Genomic DNA, 16,977 nt, shown 5'->3' on the forward strand with positions numbered 1-16,977 from the left:
TTCATGGAATAATTATTTTATACCTCTCTGAGTCTAAAAATACCATTTAAATTAAACCATTGCACAATAATAGGGAAAAATGTAATAGTATCAAGAGAAACGAGACATTTCATAAAAATATCCATTTTATTTCTCAAACCTCGTTTCTTGCGTGTCCCTTTTGTTACATATAATAAAGTACTAATAGTAACAGACATAACTATAATATACAATACGGAGAATAGTAATAATAACCACAGTATTTCGTAATGGGACACAATAGATGTTTTAAAACATATGATATTTTTTTTGACACAATTATTATTTCTATATAAAAGGTTATCAAGTGCTTTACAAAAATGGATCATGATACACCGAGTTTGATGCATCAATTATCACAAGATTGCTAAAGCGCCGAAGCGCGACTCCTTCTTTCGAAGAAAACTAAGTTTATTGTGAGAAACAAATGGAAATGTTTCCCGTTTTGCTAAATGCCTAAGAAAAATCAGCTACAACAAGACGCATATCAAAACACGAATTTACTCTCATTGAGCTTGCATTCAAGTATGATTCTAAACGTATAATCACATTATATCGCGTATCGAAAACATTAAACTTTTAAAACCACCTAGATTAGCTCTGTCCAATATCTATAATACTTCTCTACCAGTATTTGTAAATTACGTTAAATTTTAAACTCCGATTCGAAGTTACGTATTGGAAAACAGATAATGTATATACTTGCGTATACGCGCAACAAATTCTATTGCGTGTTAAATAAATAAAAAAGACGAATAAGAGAAAATTTTTCGTTAACTGTTGAACCCAAAGATTCTCGGGTAACATTAAATCCAAATTAAAATGAATTAAAAATATGTTCTGCAAGTCTAGGACAAAGAGGAATAAAATGTGTAATCATTTGATAAATAAAATATCGGTTTTTCTGCTATACAAAAAAATATATGGAACAAACAATAGGATCGATGCTACCTTTAACTACATATTTTTGTTTTCGTTCGACAGCTTTCAAATGTTCACGATAAGTGTTATTGTTGACTGCTGGCACTCCTTTGAAGTATCACACGACAGAAAACTAGTTTTTTTACGTTCGTTCATACTGAATCATCGTTGCATTACGACCAACTCCTACATCGTAGATAGTTCAGTCATAGTCGTGAGAAGGTTCTGTCTTATTAAACAAACAGTCTCTTTCTTCCTGAGTGGATGGAACATCCGAAGTAATGGGCCTCAACACTTTTGGCACCTTGCTCACTTTACTGAGACCCTCGGTGATACCGCTACCTCCGGAAACACTGGAAAAAAGACTGAGATCGTCACATTAGAACTGGCCAAAGTATAAAATAGTTAATAGAGTAAAAGCTGCTAAAAATATTTGAAAATAACGAATGAAAATACCTTCTTTGATATGACGGTAAAATTTTTCATAAGTAGGAGAAAAATATCAAATACGTGAATACTTACACGACATCCATCTCGTCATCCTCGTCAGCCTGAGCCGTTTCATCGTTAGTTAATGTAAAATACGGATTCGCAGATGCTGCTCGGAACTTATACCCGGTAAGAACAAAAAAGATGTATGTAGACATTTCTCGGAACATTTCATCTAACCATTCGTATTGGAAAGGTACTGTAATCTATAAAATAGAACAACAGAAATGAAATCCCTTTTGTAGAAAGTGGTCAAAATAGTGTAATGTAATGAAAGCTATACCTTAAGTAAGTACACTATGATTCTGGTAAAGTAAATGTAAGAAAATATCATAATATAGAAATGCTTAAAAAGCTTGAGCTTGCGTAAGTTGACAGCTGCTTTGCCATCTATGTGTGCAGCTTCCTCTACGTGCTTAATACTCCAAACTACTGGAAATATAATAGCACCGCAACAAAGCAAGTCCACGAGAATAAAAACATCTCGCCACGTTTTATACTCGATATCTCCTTCTTCGCTTTCTTCGATTATTATTTCTGCCACGTTTGCCAATACCTGACAGATGACAATATGTCACAATGTATCTACATATATCGATTCTCTTTTTCTCCCTGTGTCTCGTATAAAAATACTAACCTGTAACGGTATTGCTATCATAAAGAGTTTCTTATCTTTATCAGCTAAAATGTGTTTAATAAATGTCCACCCAGTGCCAATTAATACAATGGTGATAAAAAGTACAGCTCCTTTCAATAAATGTGTGATATAATATAGAATTGCCCAAGCAGCAACATGCTCCCCTTTTGTTTGAATAAAATGATAATTAATCCCATGGAAGAGTAATGACATGGATTTCAGGTACACCAAAACCGCCATTAAGTAATGAATCTTAAAAACAGGGTGCCTAAAAAAAAAAACATCCATGAATTTCGAAGAAGAGAAGGACATCGTCATATTGGTGAACCTCTGCTGTACAAATGTAAACGAAACTCTTACTTGCTCTTCTTAAGAATAAATACCCAGAAACAACCTGACAGAAAGAATAAAAGTGCCATCATGAAATATAGAGCTGGTAAAGGCATTTCACCTGCACTGAGGAAATTTCCATTGTTAATTTCCGATATTTGTATCTGTAAATTATACATCGTATTTATCACAACGTCAGATTCAGTAAATTAAGATTGCTACAAAAAAAGAAAGAAACAAATTCTTACCGTGAAATCCAATGCTACCTGGGAATCATATTTATAATTTGGACAATTATGGAAATAAAGATTATAGAGACCTTCTTCTTCCGCACTGGCAATATACATAGAAAAACTTGTATTGTAATACTTTTCTCCTTTCACGGTCTGTACGGTCATCGCAAACGGGGTCGTTTGACCAGAACAAACGTTACCGTCTGACCCCGTCTCAGATTCATCTTCGATATTAGTTCTTTCGTTACCTGTGGAAAAATTACGCTATAAGTGATACGTAATAGTTTCAGAGACTACCAGAAGGAAGAATATATGAAAGAAATTGTTATTTTATTTGGAAATCCATTAAAATGGTTTAATTAAATATTGGTCATAAGTTTGGTATAATCCAGTTGAAATATTATTGGCATGAAATGTAATACTCTAGAAGACAGTTACCTAACCAAACCCTCAAAAATACTTGAGTTTCGAGGTATTTATAACATTGAGGACGAGTCACGTTAATTATAGCGACTCTCATCTGAGTGGTGTTCGATCACCGATGTCGCTTCAGGTCCACATTCCATAACATATCGATCACATTCGTTTTTAGTTCTACGACCATGCGAAACTAAGTTACTACAGAAAAGTTTCGTATGAAGGAAACATCTTTGTTGTTATTTCCGCTATCGATAGCAATGCAAGTTCAAATTTCGTATCTAAATTTTTATTTATCAATTCTTATAACGAGTAAGAAACGGAAGTCTCTGGTTAAGATCGAAATCAATCTAACATTGAAACGTTACAAAGTACTGTCATATTTCGCTATCGTCATCGAGCGATCAATTCGTAGAATCAATTCGAACAACCAATTAAACATGTTAAGTGTCAGACAAGATAGATACGCAAGCCCAATGTTAAACATGTATCAGTACAACTGAATGAAAATATCTGATGATTCGTAGTGCCATCTTACCGTTAGTTGGGTATATATGTACACATACAATACATACATATATAGTATGCGATATGAGCAAATGCGTATACAGAGGAGCGAATGATCTAGCGGGCTAAAATGTAGAGTGAACTCATGCTGGTATCAAGAGAATGTATGCGTACATATATGCAAACAATATAACAAAAATTCAAATAACAAGAATAAAAAACATAGCAATTAATGGCATAAATTACCGCAATAATGTAGGTTCTTATGATTGTTACAACTACAATCTACAGTATAAATAAAATTATGCGATACACACGAAATATATATATATATATATATATCGTATACATCAATAAAAATTTCTTTGTACAAGAAATGTTACATACATATATACATACATATTTTAAGGTCGCGATCAATGCAATTCATGCCAACTTGTTACTTTCCACCTGTTAGTCTGCGTTACGATTGAATCAAGTTCCTAATATTAGTAGCAAACTGTGTCAAAAATAACTTGTGACAAAAATAATATACTATTTAAGCTCGTAGATTGACGTTGTTTAAGATTATTCAGAAATTTAAATCCTTCCTTTCATTAATATGTAACGATTTTTTAATTGAATATCTTTAAATGAATAATAAAAGGAATTGTCATACTTATTGTAAAATTAAAATCTTCAGATAATTATGTGAGATTCATAATTAAAATTAAACACAAATATTTTATCGATCGGATAAGAAAACAAAACGCAAATTAGTAGATTGCAATATGAAATTTGCGAAAATTGTCACGTACTACGAAGTAATACTTCATCCATTCAATGGAATCTTTCCCGCAACTACTATAAACATACATACTTACGTTTGGATGCTTGCCAAAAATAACAGTGTACTACAAGATCGACATATTAAATCCATTTATCCACTTTTGAACACTGTTCATTTTTTATAACAATGCACCTCTTTTCCGAAGAGAAGTAAAAAATAAAAGTTTCTTCAAGAAATCAACGAAATTTTGTTAACTTTCCGAAACCGAAGAAAGGAAGATTTGTTTGATAAGAGGAGCAGTTCCAAGAACTTGAACTTTTAACTACAATGTTATTTTAAATATTCTTATAACATAGTTAAATATAACTTGACATTCTGTTTTCAATTCAAATATAATATCTTAGAGTTTTGTTTGACAAAATACTGGATTAACGGCTGCAACGGTTACAGCGGTTGTAAAAGCAGTGTTTATTGCAATAAAATTCTATTATAAATTAATCGATAAAATTAAAATAATTGGAAAATTTCAACTCACCCGGAAGGACGTTATCGCTGAACCTGGGTGGAAAAGAATCTCTCCTTTCCCGAATTAGAAACACGTTGCTGAAATCTTTGTAAATATGTGCGATGTGTACGTTTCGACTACAGTTTATCTTCAACCTAAAACACGTTTTCTCATACTCATTTATACTCATGTTATCGAATTTCCGAAACAAATGTAAAGTATCGATACTTACAAGTTGTTCTTGAGGTCCATTGTGAAATATATTACGGCGCTGTCATTTCTTTGATCGAAATCGGGCTTGACACTCGAAATGTCTTGGAGTACACATCCTTCCTGGTGACTGTCTAAATATGGATTCATCGCATCGCTTAGGGTACGATCCAAACTGAATCCAAACTAAACCATAAAAGTATAGAGTACACGATTATAAGAGGAAAAGCAGGTTTTGGAGTTTTTCGAAGAAACATTTTGTAATTAGAAATGATAACCTTTATAAAACAGACTGAAAACACGTTAATAAGCGCTGCAGTATTGTGCCCTTGAACATGAACATTGCCCAGGATGAGTCAACTTGAGTTTGTCGGGTTTAATAAAATATTTATGAAAAAATGTACATATTACGAACGTTCACATTTTGCTGTCTGATTATGGATATGCATTTAAATGTTATGCGACGACAACCTAACATTTAACGAATTAGCCGATATGACCCTATACCATATATCGGGACGCACCAACTGATTGATTAGATGAAGTGCGTATCACACATGTGCGCATTTTTATTGACAGTTACATGCGAAGCATTCTCCGTTGTGAATAAAGCACTGACGACAGTGTAGCAATGAGAATGACGGAAATGGAAACAGGTGTTTGTGAATGAATGACGCGTGAATATATTCACATTGCGATTACTTACCACGGCATTCTCGTCAAATGGGTCAGCTTTGAAATTTGTTAAATTTACATCGAGAGTACCTCCTTTGTAGAAACCAAAGGTACTTAACGCAATGTATCGCCGTACGTCTTTCTGTAACATACAATATTACAAGTACATATGTATAAGCATAACAAAATTCCATAACCTATGACTAATCGACAAAAGGAAAGTGTTCTCTAAAGACAATAATTTATACAATTAACACAACTGGTTATAACCTATATGCTGCAACTTCTTAATAAAGTCTTTGTAGGAATCTTTTATATCGTTTACTATGTTTGCAACCATTTAGATAATCGTAACTTTGAACGTAAATGTCGGTACGATATTATCGTATGTAATATATCGTTCGTTTACATAATTAATTTATTTTATCTCAGTTTAATGTGATTACCACTTAATATGTGTAAACCGAATAACAAAGTTAATTTTAGTGGCAGGTTGAAATGCGATTGACGTAGCAAAGGAATTCTAATAAAATAATGGGTAGATATACAGATATACACTACACGCGTTATAGCTGAAGATTCCTTGAACTAACCCGTATTTCGAGTTTGTGAATTCTACCCGCTGCTAATACGAATATTGACACGGCCCAAAAACATCGTATCACTAGTTGCGTCGATTGCATCTTTGCTGCTTTTCACCAAAAAAATGTCACATCACGAAAATACAAAATAATCATATCTGCAACACACGACCTGCGGTCATCGATACACGAGCAGAAACTGAGCTGGAACAGTAGGAATATCAACGTGATAGACGGAACGGATGAATTGAATTACGCGCGATTTTTTAAAGCTTCTTTATGTATCTTTAAAGAAGAAGTAAGATTATTGTTTTATTACTATAACAAACATAATATACATATGAATATATGTATATATATGTCGTTTATATCACTTAAACTCAAATAAATTATTTTCTTTCTTAGTAATGTAATCTATAACAAATATAAGTTTATCAACGTTTATAATTTCCATGTAATTTGTTTTTAAAATAATGATTAACAACGATTTAAGATTATCGACAAAATAGACAATCTCAAAATCGTAGTATAATACATAAATTGTATTAATTTGTTTACGTTCCTTTAACGGAAATGTTTTGAATTTCAGGTTATGTTTCATTTGCCAATGATATTGTATAGCGTGATTTGAGTTATAAGTATTGGTATGGAAAAACATTTTGCATCATTAAGATTATTAGATTCGGACACTGATTGGAAAATAACAGAAGATGTTAATTATTCGCAAACACCATCTTCTCAACGAATCTCCATAAAACAGATGTATCAATCTGAAACTCAGCCTAACTTCATTAGACAATATAGTTGCGACCACATTTTTAATGAACATGTGACTGCAAGGTAGATATTATTGTGTAGATTTGATGACAAAGTAATATGAATAATTATTTTCTTAATTTCAGACCAGTGGAAACGTCGGAAATTGAGCGAACCGACAATAAAACTTTTAACGAGTATCAGATGATAACAGAACCTTATTTTGATTCGTTTACATCTCTTAATAGACAATTCTCCAAAAATAGCAATATATTACAAGCACCAAAATTTATACCAAACAAACCATTAAATGAGATACTATCCGATGAAGTTGAAAATGTAAATCCTACAAATGAATCCCGATTTTCATTGCATTGCCCGACAGAAAATGCAAATACAATAAATCAAGATCATTCTCCTTCTGTACAGCTGAGAAATTGTGAGAAAACAACTGCTGATATTAAACCAAACAGTGTTACAAGAATTATAAATAAAAAGACATATCAGGACATAAAAAATAAATTTAGGCCACTAGTGTTAAAAAACAAAATTTCTCCAAAAAAGAAGATAAATATGTGTTACTGTAGTTGTTTAACTTTGTGCATATTACCAATAATTACAGTAATACTTGCAATGTTTTTAAATTTGAATATACCTACAGTTTGTAATCGTGAAACATTTTTCTTAAATGCTACTCAAGAATTACAGCAAAAGATAAATGGACAAAGAAATGCAGTGTCACAAATTACAACTCATTTAAATCAGGATATTTTCTATTTAAAAGTTTTATGTCTTATAGGTGGAACAGGTGTTGGAAAATCTTACACTGCTCAAATCATAGCCAAACATTTTCCTCTGAAAGAGAAAATTTTTATATATGATATATTGTTGAACCATCATACTGACGCATACTTGTCAAGTTCACTTGATTTGTATCAATTAATTATACTGGAAAATTTAAAAATGCAAAATTTAGATATTTTTTCTAATATAATAAATGTATTAAATCAAACAAAACCTAAATGTGTCACCGTAATAGCAATTTTCAACATAGAAGAAGTGAACAGTAATCTAGAACGAAAAATAGATTTAACACAAAGCATAAATGCGATTCACGAAGCACTGATCCATAAAAAGATTGATAGTTTAATTGTTCCTTATGAGCCTTTAAACGAAGAAGCATTACAAATGTGCATAGTTGAGGCGGCAACAAACAGTGGTTTGACACTTACATTGGATCAAGTAAATGAAGTCAAACAAAATTTATTACTTTTTGGCAGTGGCTGCAAAGGGGCATATGCTAAAGTACAAGTTGTTGGTAGACACTAAATTTAATGTAATAATTTATTTATCTTTACATATATGTTCCTTTTTTTTAAAATATAGAAAATTTTCAAGACTAAAATAATAATTACTAAAATAATAATTATGTTAATTACTCAGAAAAAATAAATGTACAAAATTATAATATCTTAAAAGCTTATTATAGATTTCAATATGATCTTGGATTTAGTCTTAAGTATTACAGATGTTATTGAGATATTAACCTTTTTAAACTAATTATTATATGACCAGTGATATTTATGTCAACTATTTTCGCTAGTATTTTATACAAAGTGTAACATTATCACACCTATAATGGTTGATTGGAAAAAGGAAATATTATACGAATTGCATAAAAAATAATTATTTTGATACACTAAATACAAATATGTTAAATCAACAATTAAAATAATATAATAAAAGATCGTCAACGTAACTATAATATTATAAATTATAGCATAAATATACGTATGTTATAAAAACAATTTTATTTGAAAAGCAGAGGCAAATTCAAACATTTTAGTCTTTTAATAAACTGTCATTTTTATTATTATATGTTATTATAACATTTTTTAATACTTCATACATTCGTAAATAATAAGTCATAGTAAATACCCTCGATTGCCTCAATCCTCTCGCGGAAGAATTACTTAAAGTTTATGTCGACAATAGTTTTTCGTTATATGAAAATAAACGTAAACCTTATACATAAACAATTAAAACATCATAATCTATCTTCTTTCTATTCGAAAACTAACGTTATCGTATCACTATAAATTCCCATAAATTCAAATCAACTTGAAATGAATTGTAAGTATGGTAAATTTGGATAGTAACATTTTTATTATATTCTTCATTAGGATAATCCTAATCACTTTTTATTACACATATACATGGCTTAGTTTTCAAAATACATTCAACAAAAACATTAAGTTTACACAGTTTAAACTGCTAGTTAGTACTGTTATTTATTTTATTTAAATATTACACTAATCTTGATTTTGTTCATTGCATTTCTTTTTTACACTTTTTCCTCCCTTGCTTCATTAAAAAAATTGTTTATCCCTCTGCCACAACCATTGCCAAAAAGAAACTAACATTAAAAATAAGAAGACGAAAATAATACGTGTTAATAAGATGAGAATTTGTGATTTAAAAAATATATATTCAATATAATTATTATTGTAATCCTTTGTACTTAATCTGCTTTATTCATTCCATTTTTCATTCATTATCGATTAAGAACGCCAACGATACGTATAGATGTTTTATTTTGTAGAAATTTGTTGTACATTACATATATTGTACGTAGTATGATATAAAATATTGTTTATTTTTTTCATAACTTGACGTTGCGGATAATACCGTTCAATTATTGCTTAAATCTTAATATACGATAGATAACGCGAATTCATGTCTTTCTGAGATAATGTAATGTTGATGTAAGTGTATCACGAAAGTGTAAAAATAAAATGTTTAATAATAATTCATACAGAGGTAATTAGAGAATGAAAATTCGATGTGCGTCAGTCTAGTTATTACTTTTTACAATGTACGTATTTTATTCTGCACAACGTGGCACGTTGGGTATTCTTTACGCTTTTCTTATGAAATTACGTAATATGTTTACGTCTGTTATATCGTTTGTGATATAATGCTTAAACTTATCCTAAATCGCGAAGAGCACAACAAAACGTTGGATTTTTTCTCCAAGATGGGTATTTTACACTTTACGTGACACGATATCCCATAAGATGTTATGCCTGCGCTACATTTTCTATATCAGAACGCTTCTTCACGTATGATCACATTTCACTTCCTGATAGTAAGTGCTCGAACCATTGCATGTCATAGCTTGGTAAATAAACAGCATCGAAACAACTATTACGTACGCTTATGTCAGTACGATCGCTAGCGTTATGCAAAACCATAACAATCCATGTAACTCGCTATACATTTCCAATATATTTTCATCTTTGCTAATTGCTATAGGAATATCTACATATTTAAGAATTTTTTAGTATTGTAAATTGGCTTTCTCAAGTTTGAGTATAATTATTAGTGATAATATCGACAAGACAATAAAATGGCAAAATAAAATTGACAAGTGTAGCGTTTGTTAATTGTCAGTACGTAATACTAACGTAGTATAGCGTCCAATATAATTCGTAATCTGATATCCTTGTTTTTTGAAAATATATATATAATAAATCTCGATGCGTAACTGTAAGACTTATTCGAGATTAAGAGTAGGAAAAAAAGAAATTTCCTAATTATTTGTTACGTAGATCGGTGATGTAAGATAGAAACAGTTACCTGGAATATACTGATTGATTAGAAAATAAGATATGATTATATATTTTTAATAAATTTGAAGAATATTACCGATTAATAATATAATTTTTGTTCGAAATATTACACGATGTCATCGCTCGTTTGCTTTAATAATGTTAAATTATTGATTATCCAGTTAGATTTAAGAGCAACGAAAGATAAGAATTATTTAAATTTCCAATTAACTAATTTCCTTTAACCTATGTATTTATATTGACCGTAGACTTGTAGTATAATTATGAATTTGATGAATTACTAAATTTAAAATGCGAACTGTAAGGGAGAATATATAGAACTTTCATTTCTATATGGAGCCACGATTTTCGGGACGTTTTGTAAGAATCGTAGAAAAGTAAGATAGTAGAGAAAAAAAAAGAAAAAGTCGTTACGAAATGTACTACTACAGTGCATCGTTTAAGTTTAAGTGAACGATGATATCAACCGACGATCTTACCTATAAAAGACGAGCAATTAGGTGAACCATGGTATTCGATGGTTTGCTGCAAAGTGACGGAACAGTTTTTTACGTATCTTTCGTTAGGCAATTTATTCGATCGATTTAACTAAGAAAGGTATTTAAAAAAGGCGAGATTCGTCCCTGAAAGGGACTTTATTCCTTTGCCTTGAGTCTGCTGGCATAAGCCATAAGGCCCATAAGCTACCGCGTGAGTACCGAAGGCGGAGGTAGAAGAAAGGTGCAAGTGGAAATTATAAAAGAGCGGTCGCAAGCCAAGAGGAAACAGTCTCCTCCAAGTGTTCACCTGTGCAACTACAACTCGGGTATGTTACATGGTTTTCCATTAATTCTATAAGTTATTAATAAAATTTCGTTTGGAGACGCAAGGATTTATTTAGTAAGAATCCAAATTTGAAATAATGTTGAAAAGTTGAGTAACGTGTGCTATTGGCTAAAGTCAGAATCATATCATTGAGAAGTTAACAGTTCTTGAAAATAAAAATCTTTAAACAAATTGTATCAATCGTATTATCACGTATTGCTTAAATTTCATATTATATTAACTTCTTAAGGAACATTTTAATACGATCGACTTGGTTTTTAAATTCTAGAAAATTAGAGACTCTATTAGTTTATCACAATTTTACTATCTCCCCAAATATATCAATTTCTTTCGTCACATTAGTTTATCTTGTAGCAACAGTATACCAATAACTCATTCCGGATACCTTCAAATGGATCTCCTTGTTTGTACGATAATTCACCAAACTTATTATAAATTTTAGTCGCGTCTGAAGGAACTTACATTGTTCTTCTCGTTGTACTTCATCGGACCGACGTCAAGTGAATGCTAAGTACCAGTAATTGTATCCTAACCTTGTTTTCAGAGGTCAGGAATTTTGGAGGCCAAGGCCTCGCATACAACAGATTAATATGATTTTGAATGTGTAGAAGCGTAAATATCTAAACGTGATATATTTTTCTTTTCTTTTTTTACTGCAATTCAATGTCATCTGACCTTGATCAACAGAAACCAATAGTCAATAATGTTGCGTTTAATCGAATTAATATACGAAACAGTGTTTAGTTGACGCGTATTAAGGTATAATAAGGTAGAATTACTCGATTTGATAATTCTTCCGTCTATATTCGATTACACAGATTGTTTATCCTTGACAATTTATTGGGTTGGCAACCTAAGTGATTAGGTGGTTACCACCTAATGGTAATGACAAAATCCGCGATCTTCTTCCTTTTTTTCCTTTATCGTTCTCCTCTTATAGCATTACCACCTAATGACAAAATCCGCAATCATTTAGTTGCCAACCCAATATTATCGTAGGTACTGTTCGATACGAAGTCTAGTTTTCGGTACTTCAAGTCGCGAGGAACATAAAAACGTAACTATAAGAAGAGAACGATAAAGGGAAAAAAGAATGAAGAGGGCGCGGACAGATCTGTCGACATAACTGACGTAATGCTTTGTAACAAAAATACTTAGATTTCTAGATATAGGGTGAACGGCAGTCGATATTCGAGAAAGAACTTGAGTAATAATAAGACGATAAGTGGCACTTTCTACACGGAAGATAGTTACGTGGTTTATTCCGCCGGTTGCTCGATAACCCCATTCGTATTATGCTCGTTCGTGTTAACGTAGACGTAAAAGAAACCTTCTGCATCCATAAATCTGCCTTGACTGTTGAAATTTTCCAACCAATAAGAACAACACGTTGTAGCTAGTACAACGAAGAGACGTTGAATACGCATAGTCGGCAAAAATGTGGCGATTTAAATGATTCAGATGACTTATCTTCGTGTTGTCCCTTTCTATTCGAGTTTCACGTTTCAAATCTGCTGATTCACTAAAAGCAATAAAATAAAAGCATAGCATTCCACCTGTTCTGTTTTCCAACGATCGTTTCCTAACGATCGTTTCCTAACGAACGTTACAAACTCCATGTCGATCAAATAACAGCAGAATCCTTTTACGCGTAAGGCTGTAAGAGGATGATGAACGATAAATGTTTGATAGAAATAATCCGCTTTAGAATATGGAATCGAGTGGACCGTTAGAAAGCTGACAGACAAAAGTGATTGTTTACGATGATGATAGTGAGATATTACGCTAACGATGTTAGTCGGTCGTACAAAATCCGAGAACAAAGATGGGCGCACAAGCTGGTCGATTACGTAATCGGAGAAAGTGATTGCGAAACAAGTCACTCGCTCACAACACGGCACATGTTGCTATCACGGAACACGTAATACTTGGCGGTATTCATACTTGGTCAAACATTATATCATAAAACGACGAAATTGTTATGTCACAAAATTGCTGTTAGCTTATAATTGGTTAAGTTCTTACGAAATTACCCAAGACGTGGCGTTACGCGATCGGAAGAAAGTGTTTCAGGCGTGTTCTTTCTCACTACGATGCTTTCATTCACGCCGTGACTTTGAACGATATTAGGAAACTGTGTCAGCGGTCCGCTAAACAAACGAATCGCTCGACGATCGAAAATGTGAATGCAAAAGAATGCCGTTTCACTGAAAACAAAGATCGCGATCAAACTTATTTCGAATATCGCGCGTCAAACCTGTAACTATCGCGGTATATTTACCGGTTGGGGAACGTAAGATAGAAAATGGGACGATAGATGGATCGTTGGTAAAGAGGAACAAATGATTTTTTAGAATTTCCACCGAAATTCGAATATCGAAATATCCGATATCGAAAATTTAAAGCTGCCTGTTGTTGGAGACAAATCAAAGTTACGAGATGGGAGCGATCGAATGGGTAACCGAGGGCGATGACTACGAATGCAGCCTGTCGACGGAAACGCAGAAACTGGCGAAGGAGGAACTCAGAGAAGATAAAAATACGAGAGACCAAGCTCTTGAGCAAATACGTAACTGGATAAAACTGAATCCGCGTATACAAAACTGTCGCCTCGGTGAGAAATTTTATTTTCGAGTATAGCGTTTACGCAGTTAGTACATACATACGTACATGTAGGTATAGTCACGCGCGAGACTATCGCACGTCGATGATACTGACACACGATCTCGTTCGACAGATGCACAATTTTTATTAAGATTCCTAAGATGTAAAAAATTCAACGTTCCGATGGCGGAAGAGGCGATCGAAAGGTATTTGCTGCTGCGCCAAGTTTACCACCCCGCGTTCAATAACTTGGACATTACCGAACCAACTATGGAAGAACTATTATCTTTGGGGTGAGATTAAACAAATTACAAACTACGCGTGGTATGACCTGATATAACGATCATATAACTTGTGCTTTTCCAGATATATATTTGCTGCACCTGGACGCGATGCCAAAGGCCGCCGTGTTATAATTGCCAGACCAGGTAAATTAATGTCGGTTTACTCTTAACGCTCTGACTTCTAATTGTGAATATCGACTGGTAACTTATTCTCATCATATTTGCAAGTTTTTGAGTGTCAGATTTGAAATGCTACAATGACGTGTAAATAATAATATTAAAGTCATTGAAAACAATCTTTATTCATCTGAGAAGTAATATAATTAGGATTAGAATATTTATATTAATTATAATTGAGTAATGTGTGGAATTGTTTAAAACATTCATTGGGATCCAAATCGGGTTTGCGTTCACAGGTCTCGCAGTACTCACTGAGAAGTTTGTTTTTTATTTGTAGACCCAAAAATACTTTTAGAATAGAGCGCCGCACATCGGTGGTGCTTGAAAGGCACACTTGGAGCGTTAAGGGTTAACACGTTGATTGGCCCAGCCGAGTTTCATTATCTACTGTACTATATGCTGGACAATAATTTTCATACGCGCCTTATGTGAAATATTGTGAAACTCTTTCACAGTTTCGCAATTTTTAGTTTGCGCTACTCATCCGATCCGATATTATGCACGTACCCTGAACATAGCTGCTGACGCGGGGTACCGCGTGTGTCCCGTAGCGTCGTTCAGGCGACACGGCGAACGTGTCGATTTCAGCATTGCCGATTGTCATTGCGAAACATGATTATATATTTGAACGTGGATAATTTGTGAAAATACGCGCGTAATAACAGCTATCTTTGCCCGTTTCAAATGTTTCCACGCGAACTTCTTAACAAACCCAAACAATTACAACGGATGTGTTGATTACCTGTCATTCTGTGCAATTTTATTCCGCTATTAAATCGTCGCTTCTACTTTCAGAGCAATTTTAGACAGCATGCACGTCGTTTCGTTTCAACTGTTATTATACGGTTTTGAAAAGCAGTTGCGGAAACGTGTAACCGTAATCTTACGAATGTTTGTTTAAATATTTACGAATGTATATTTACTTTCTATAATTGCGTGGAACGTGCACTTTCAGGCGTCTTTGATCCCCATAAGTATACCAATGCCGACATGTGTAGAATTCACGCGATAACATACGAGTGTTTGATGGAAGATGAGGAAAGTCAAGTACGGGGTTTCGTTCATTTCGCCGATGGGGCCGGTGTCAGTTTCCCCCATTTGACACTTTTTACACCGAAGGAGGCGGTCCGCATCGTGAAGAATGGCGAGGTACGAGTCTTATAAACCCTATGTTTTTCCATAATTTCAAATTGTTTGGCGAAGAACGTAGAAAATCTCACGACTGTTTGTCTCACATTCGTTGAATATCCTTACGCAATGTTTTTCATTCACAAATAATAACAAGTTGCAACAGCTTCAAGCGAGACAGAAGGCTGCAACTATCTTTATCTTTTCTAAATTATTAATACGCGTTCTCCAACAAGTTGGATGACATTTTACTCATAACGATACGCAACTTCTTACGAAACAGTAGGAGAATTTCTGATATTGCGTAATTTCGAGAATATTCTCAAAATGATATAATATATCCGAAATTTAATATCTCGCAAAGTAAACCAGCGAAATGATGGTTTTAGCGAACTATACCCATGCGGCATAAGGAAGTTCACGCGATTAACACACATCCTTCTTTGAAATTCGCGCTTGACTTTGGTATGTCATTGATCTCCGAAAAGATAAAAAAACGCGTCAAGATCTACACCAGTCTAGAAGACGCTATCAACCATAAAATGGATACGAGTATGTTACCTAAAGAGTATGGCGGTACGATGCCAATGAAAGAAATGATTGGTAAGTACAATTTGATAAATTGCGAAATTAAACGTGTTCCAAATTAAATAACAATGTTCCTTTTAACGTACAAATCGACTATCTCCAATTAAATGAAACTGACACGCGCTTACACCGCGAAATGAAGAAAATAAACTTTTATTTGCGCAGAACTATGGAAGAAAGAATTGCTAGAAATGAGACCGACGTTATTGAGCCACGATAAGATGAGAGTGTGTTTGGATTTATACTCGGAGAAGGCTCGAGAAGGTGCGGTATCGGCCTTGAAACAAGGCTTTGGTTGTTCCGATATCGGTTCCAGTGATTCCACCATGTACGGTATTACGGGTTCTTTCAGAAAGCTCGAAGTCGATTGATTAAGAAGTCATGTTATTGATAATAATAAACTATATAAACGATATTTACCATATCGATAGGATAAAGTTATCGATACCTTTGTTGTAGCGAATTATCAGAGCTACAACAAGATACGTTATCCTAGCGATTATTGTAGCTGTAAGAGCTTATTAAGATATTATTCAGAAATGTAAAAGAGACAACAATGAAATTTCGATCTCGATCGACGCGACTAGCTTTTGTGTTCGATGAATCTTAAAGTTCGATATATAAATGAAATAATTGTAGTCCCTACACCTTAGGCTTACGTTCGATAAAGTATAAGTTATATGTCGTT

At 33.2% G+C, this 16,977-nt stretch overlaps 3 protein-coding genes across 5 annotated transcripts; 2 read left to right on the forward strand and 1 right to left on the reverse strand.

Annotated features, from left to right (window-relative positions):
* Positions 1-107: 107 nt before the first annotated feature.
* LOC122569655 (protein GPR107) lies at positions 108-6,496 on the reverse strand. 2 transcript variants are annotated; one of them, XM_043731016.1, is made up of 10 exons: positions 6,305-6,496; positions 5,743-5,853; positions 5,059-5,222; positions 4,857-4,981; positions 2,644-2,876; positions 2,426-2,559; positions 2,066-2,333; positions 1,712-1,984; positions 1,462-1,634; positions 108-1,304 (listed from the first exon to the last, which is right to left on the reverse strand). In XM_043731016.1, the coding sequence occupies exons 1-10, from the start codon at positions 6,392-6,394 to the stop codon at positions 1,142-1,144; spliced, it is 1,734 nt and encodes a 577-aa protein (XP_043586951.1). In that variant the 5' UTR covers positions 6,395-6,496; the 3' UTR covers positions 108-1,141. The 2 variants fall into 2 exon arrangements, with proteins under 2 accessions (XP_043586951.1, XP_043586952.1); XM_043731017.1 differs by having other exon boundaries at positions 108-1,292; positions 6,305-6,495.
* On the forward strand, positions 6,449-8,471 carry LOC122569660. Its single transcript, XM_043731028.1, has 3 exons — positions 6,449-6,590; positions 6,882-7,132; positions 7,195-8,471. Exons 2-3 carry the CDS (start codon positions 6,939-6,941, stop codon positions 8,375-8,377), a joined length of 1,377 nt encoding a protein of 458 aa, XP_043586963.1. The 5' UTR covers positions 6,449-6,590; positions 6,882-6,938; the 3' UTR covers positions 8,378-8,471.
* Positions 8,472-8,832: 361 nt separating this feature from the next.
* Positions 8,833-16,940, forward strand: LOC122569662 (clavesin-2-like). 2 transcript variants are annotated; one of them, XM_043731031.1, is made up of 7 exons: positions 8,833-11,485; positions 13,860-14,119; positions 14,243-14,402; positions 14,476-14,537; positions 15,529-15,722; positions 16,091-16,304; positions 16,455-16,940. In XM_043731031.1, exons 2-7 carry the CDS (start codon positions 13,945-13,947, stop codon positions 16,658-16,660), a joined length of 1,011 nt encoding a protein of 336 aa, XP_043586966.1. In that variant the 5' UTR covers positions 8,833-11,485; positions 13,860-13,944; the 3' UTR covers positions 16,661-16,940. The 2 variants fall into 2 exon arrangements, with proteins under 2 accessions (XP_043586966.1, XP_043586965.1); XM_043731030.1 differs by lacking the exon at positions 8,833-11,485 and having other exon boundaries at positions 13,664-14,119.
* Positions 16,941-16,977: the final 37 nt, after the last annotated feature.

Source organism: Bombus pyrosoma, linkage group LG7 (assembly GCF_014825855.1).
Source record: "Bombus pyrosoma isolate SC7728 linkage group LG7, ASM1482585v1, whole genome shotgun sequence".
Taxonomy (NCBI): Eukaryota; Metazoa; Arthropoda; class Insecta; order Hymenoptera; family Apidae; genus Bombus; species Bombus pyrosoma.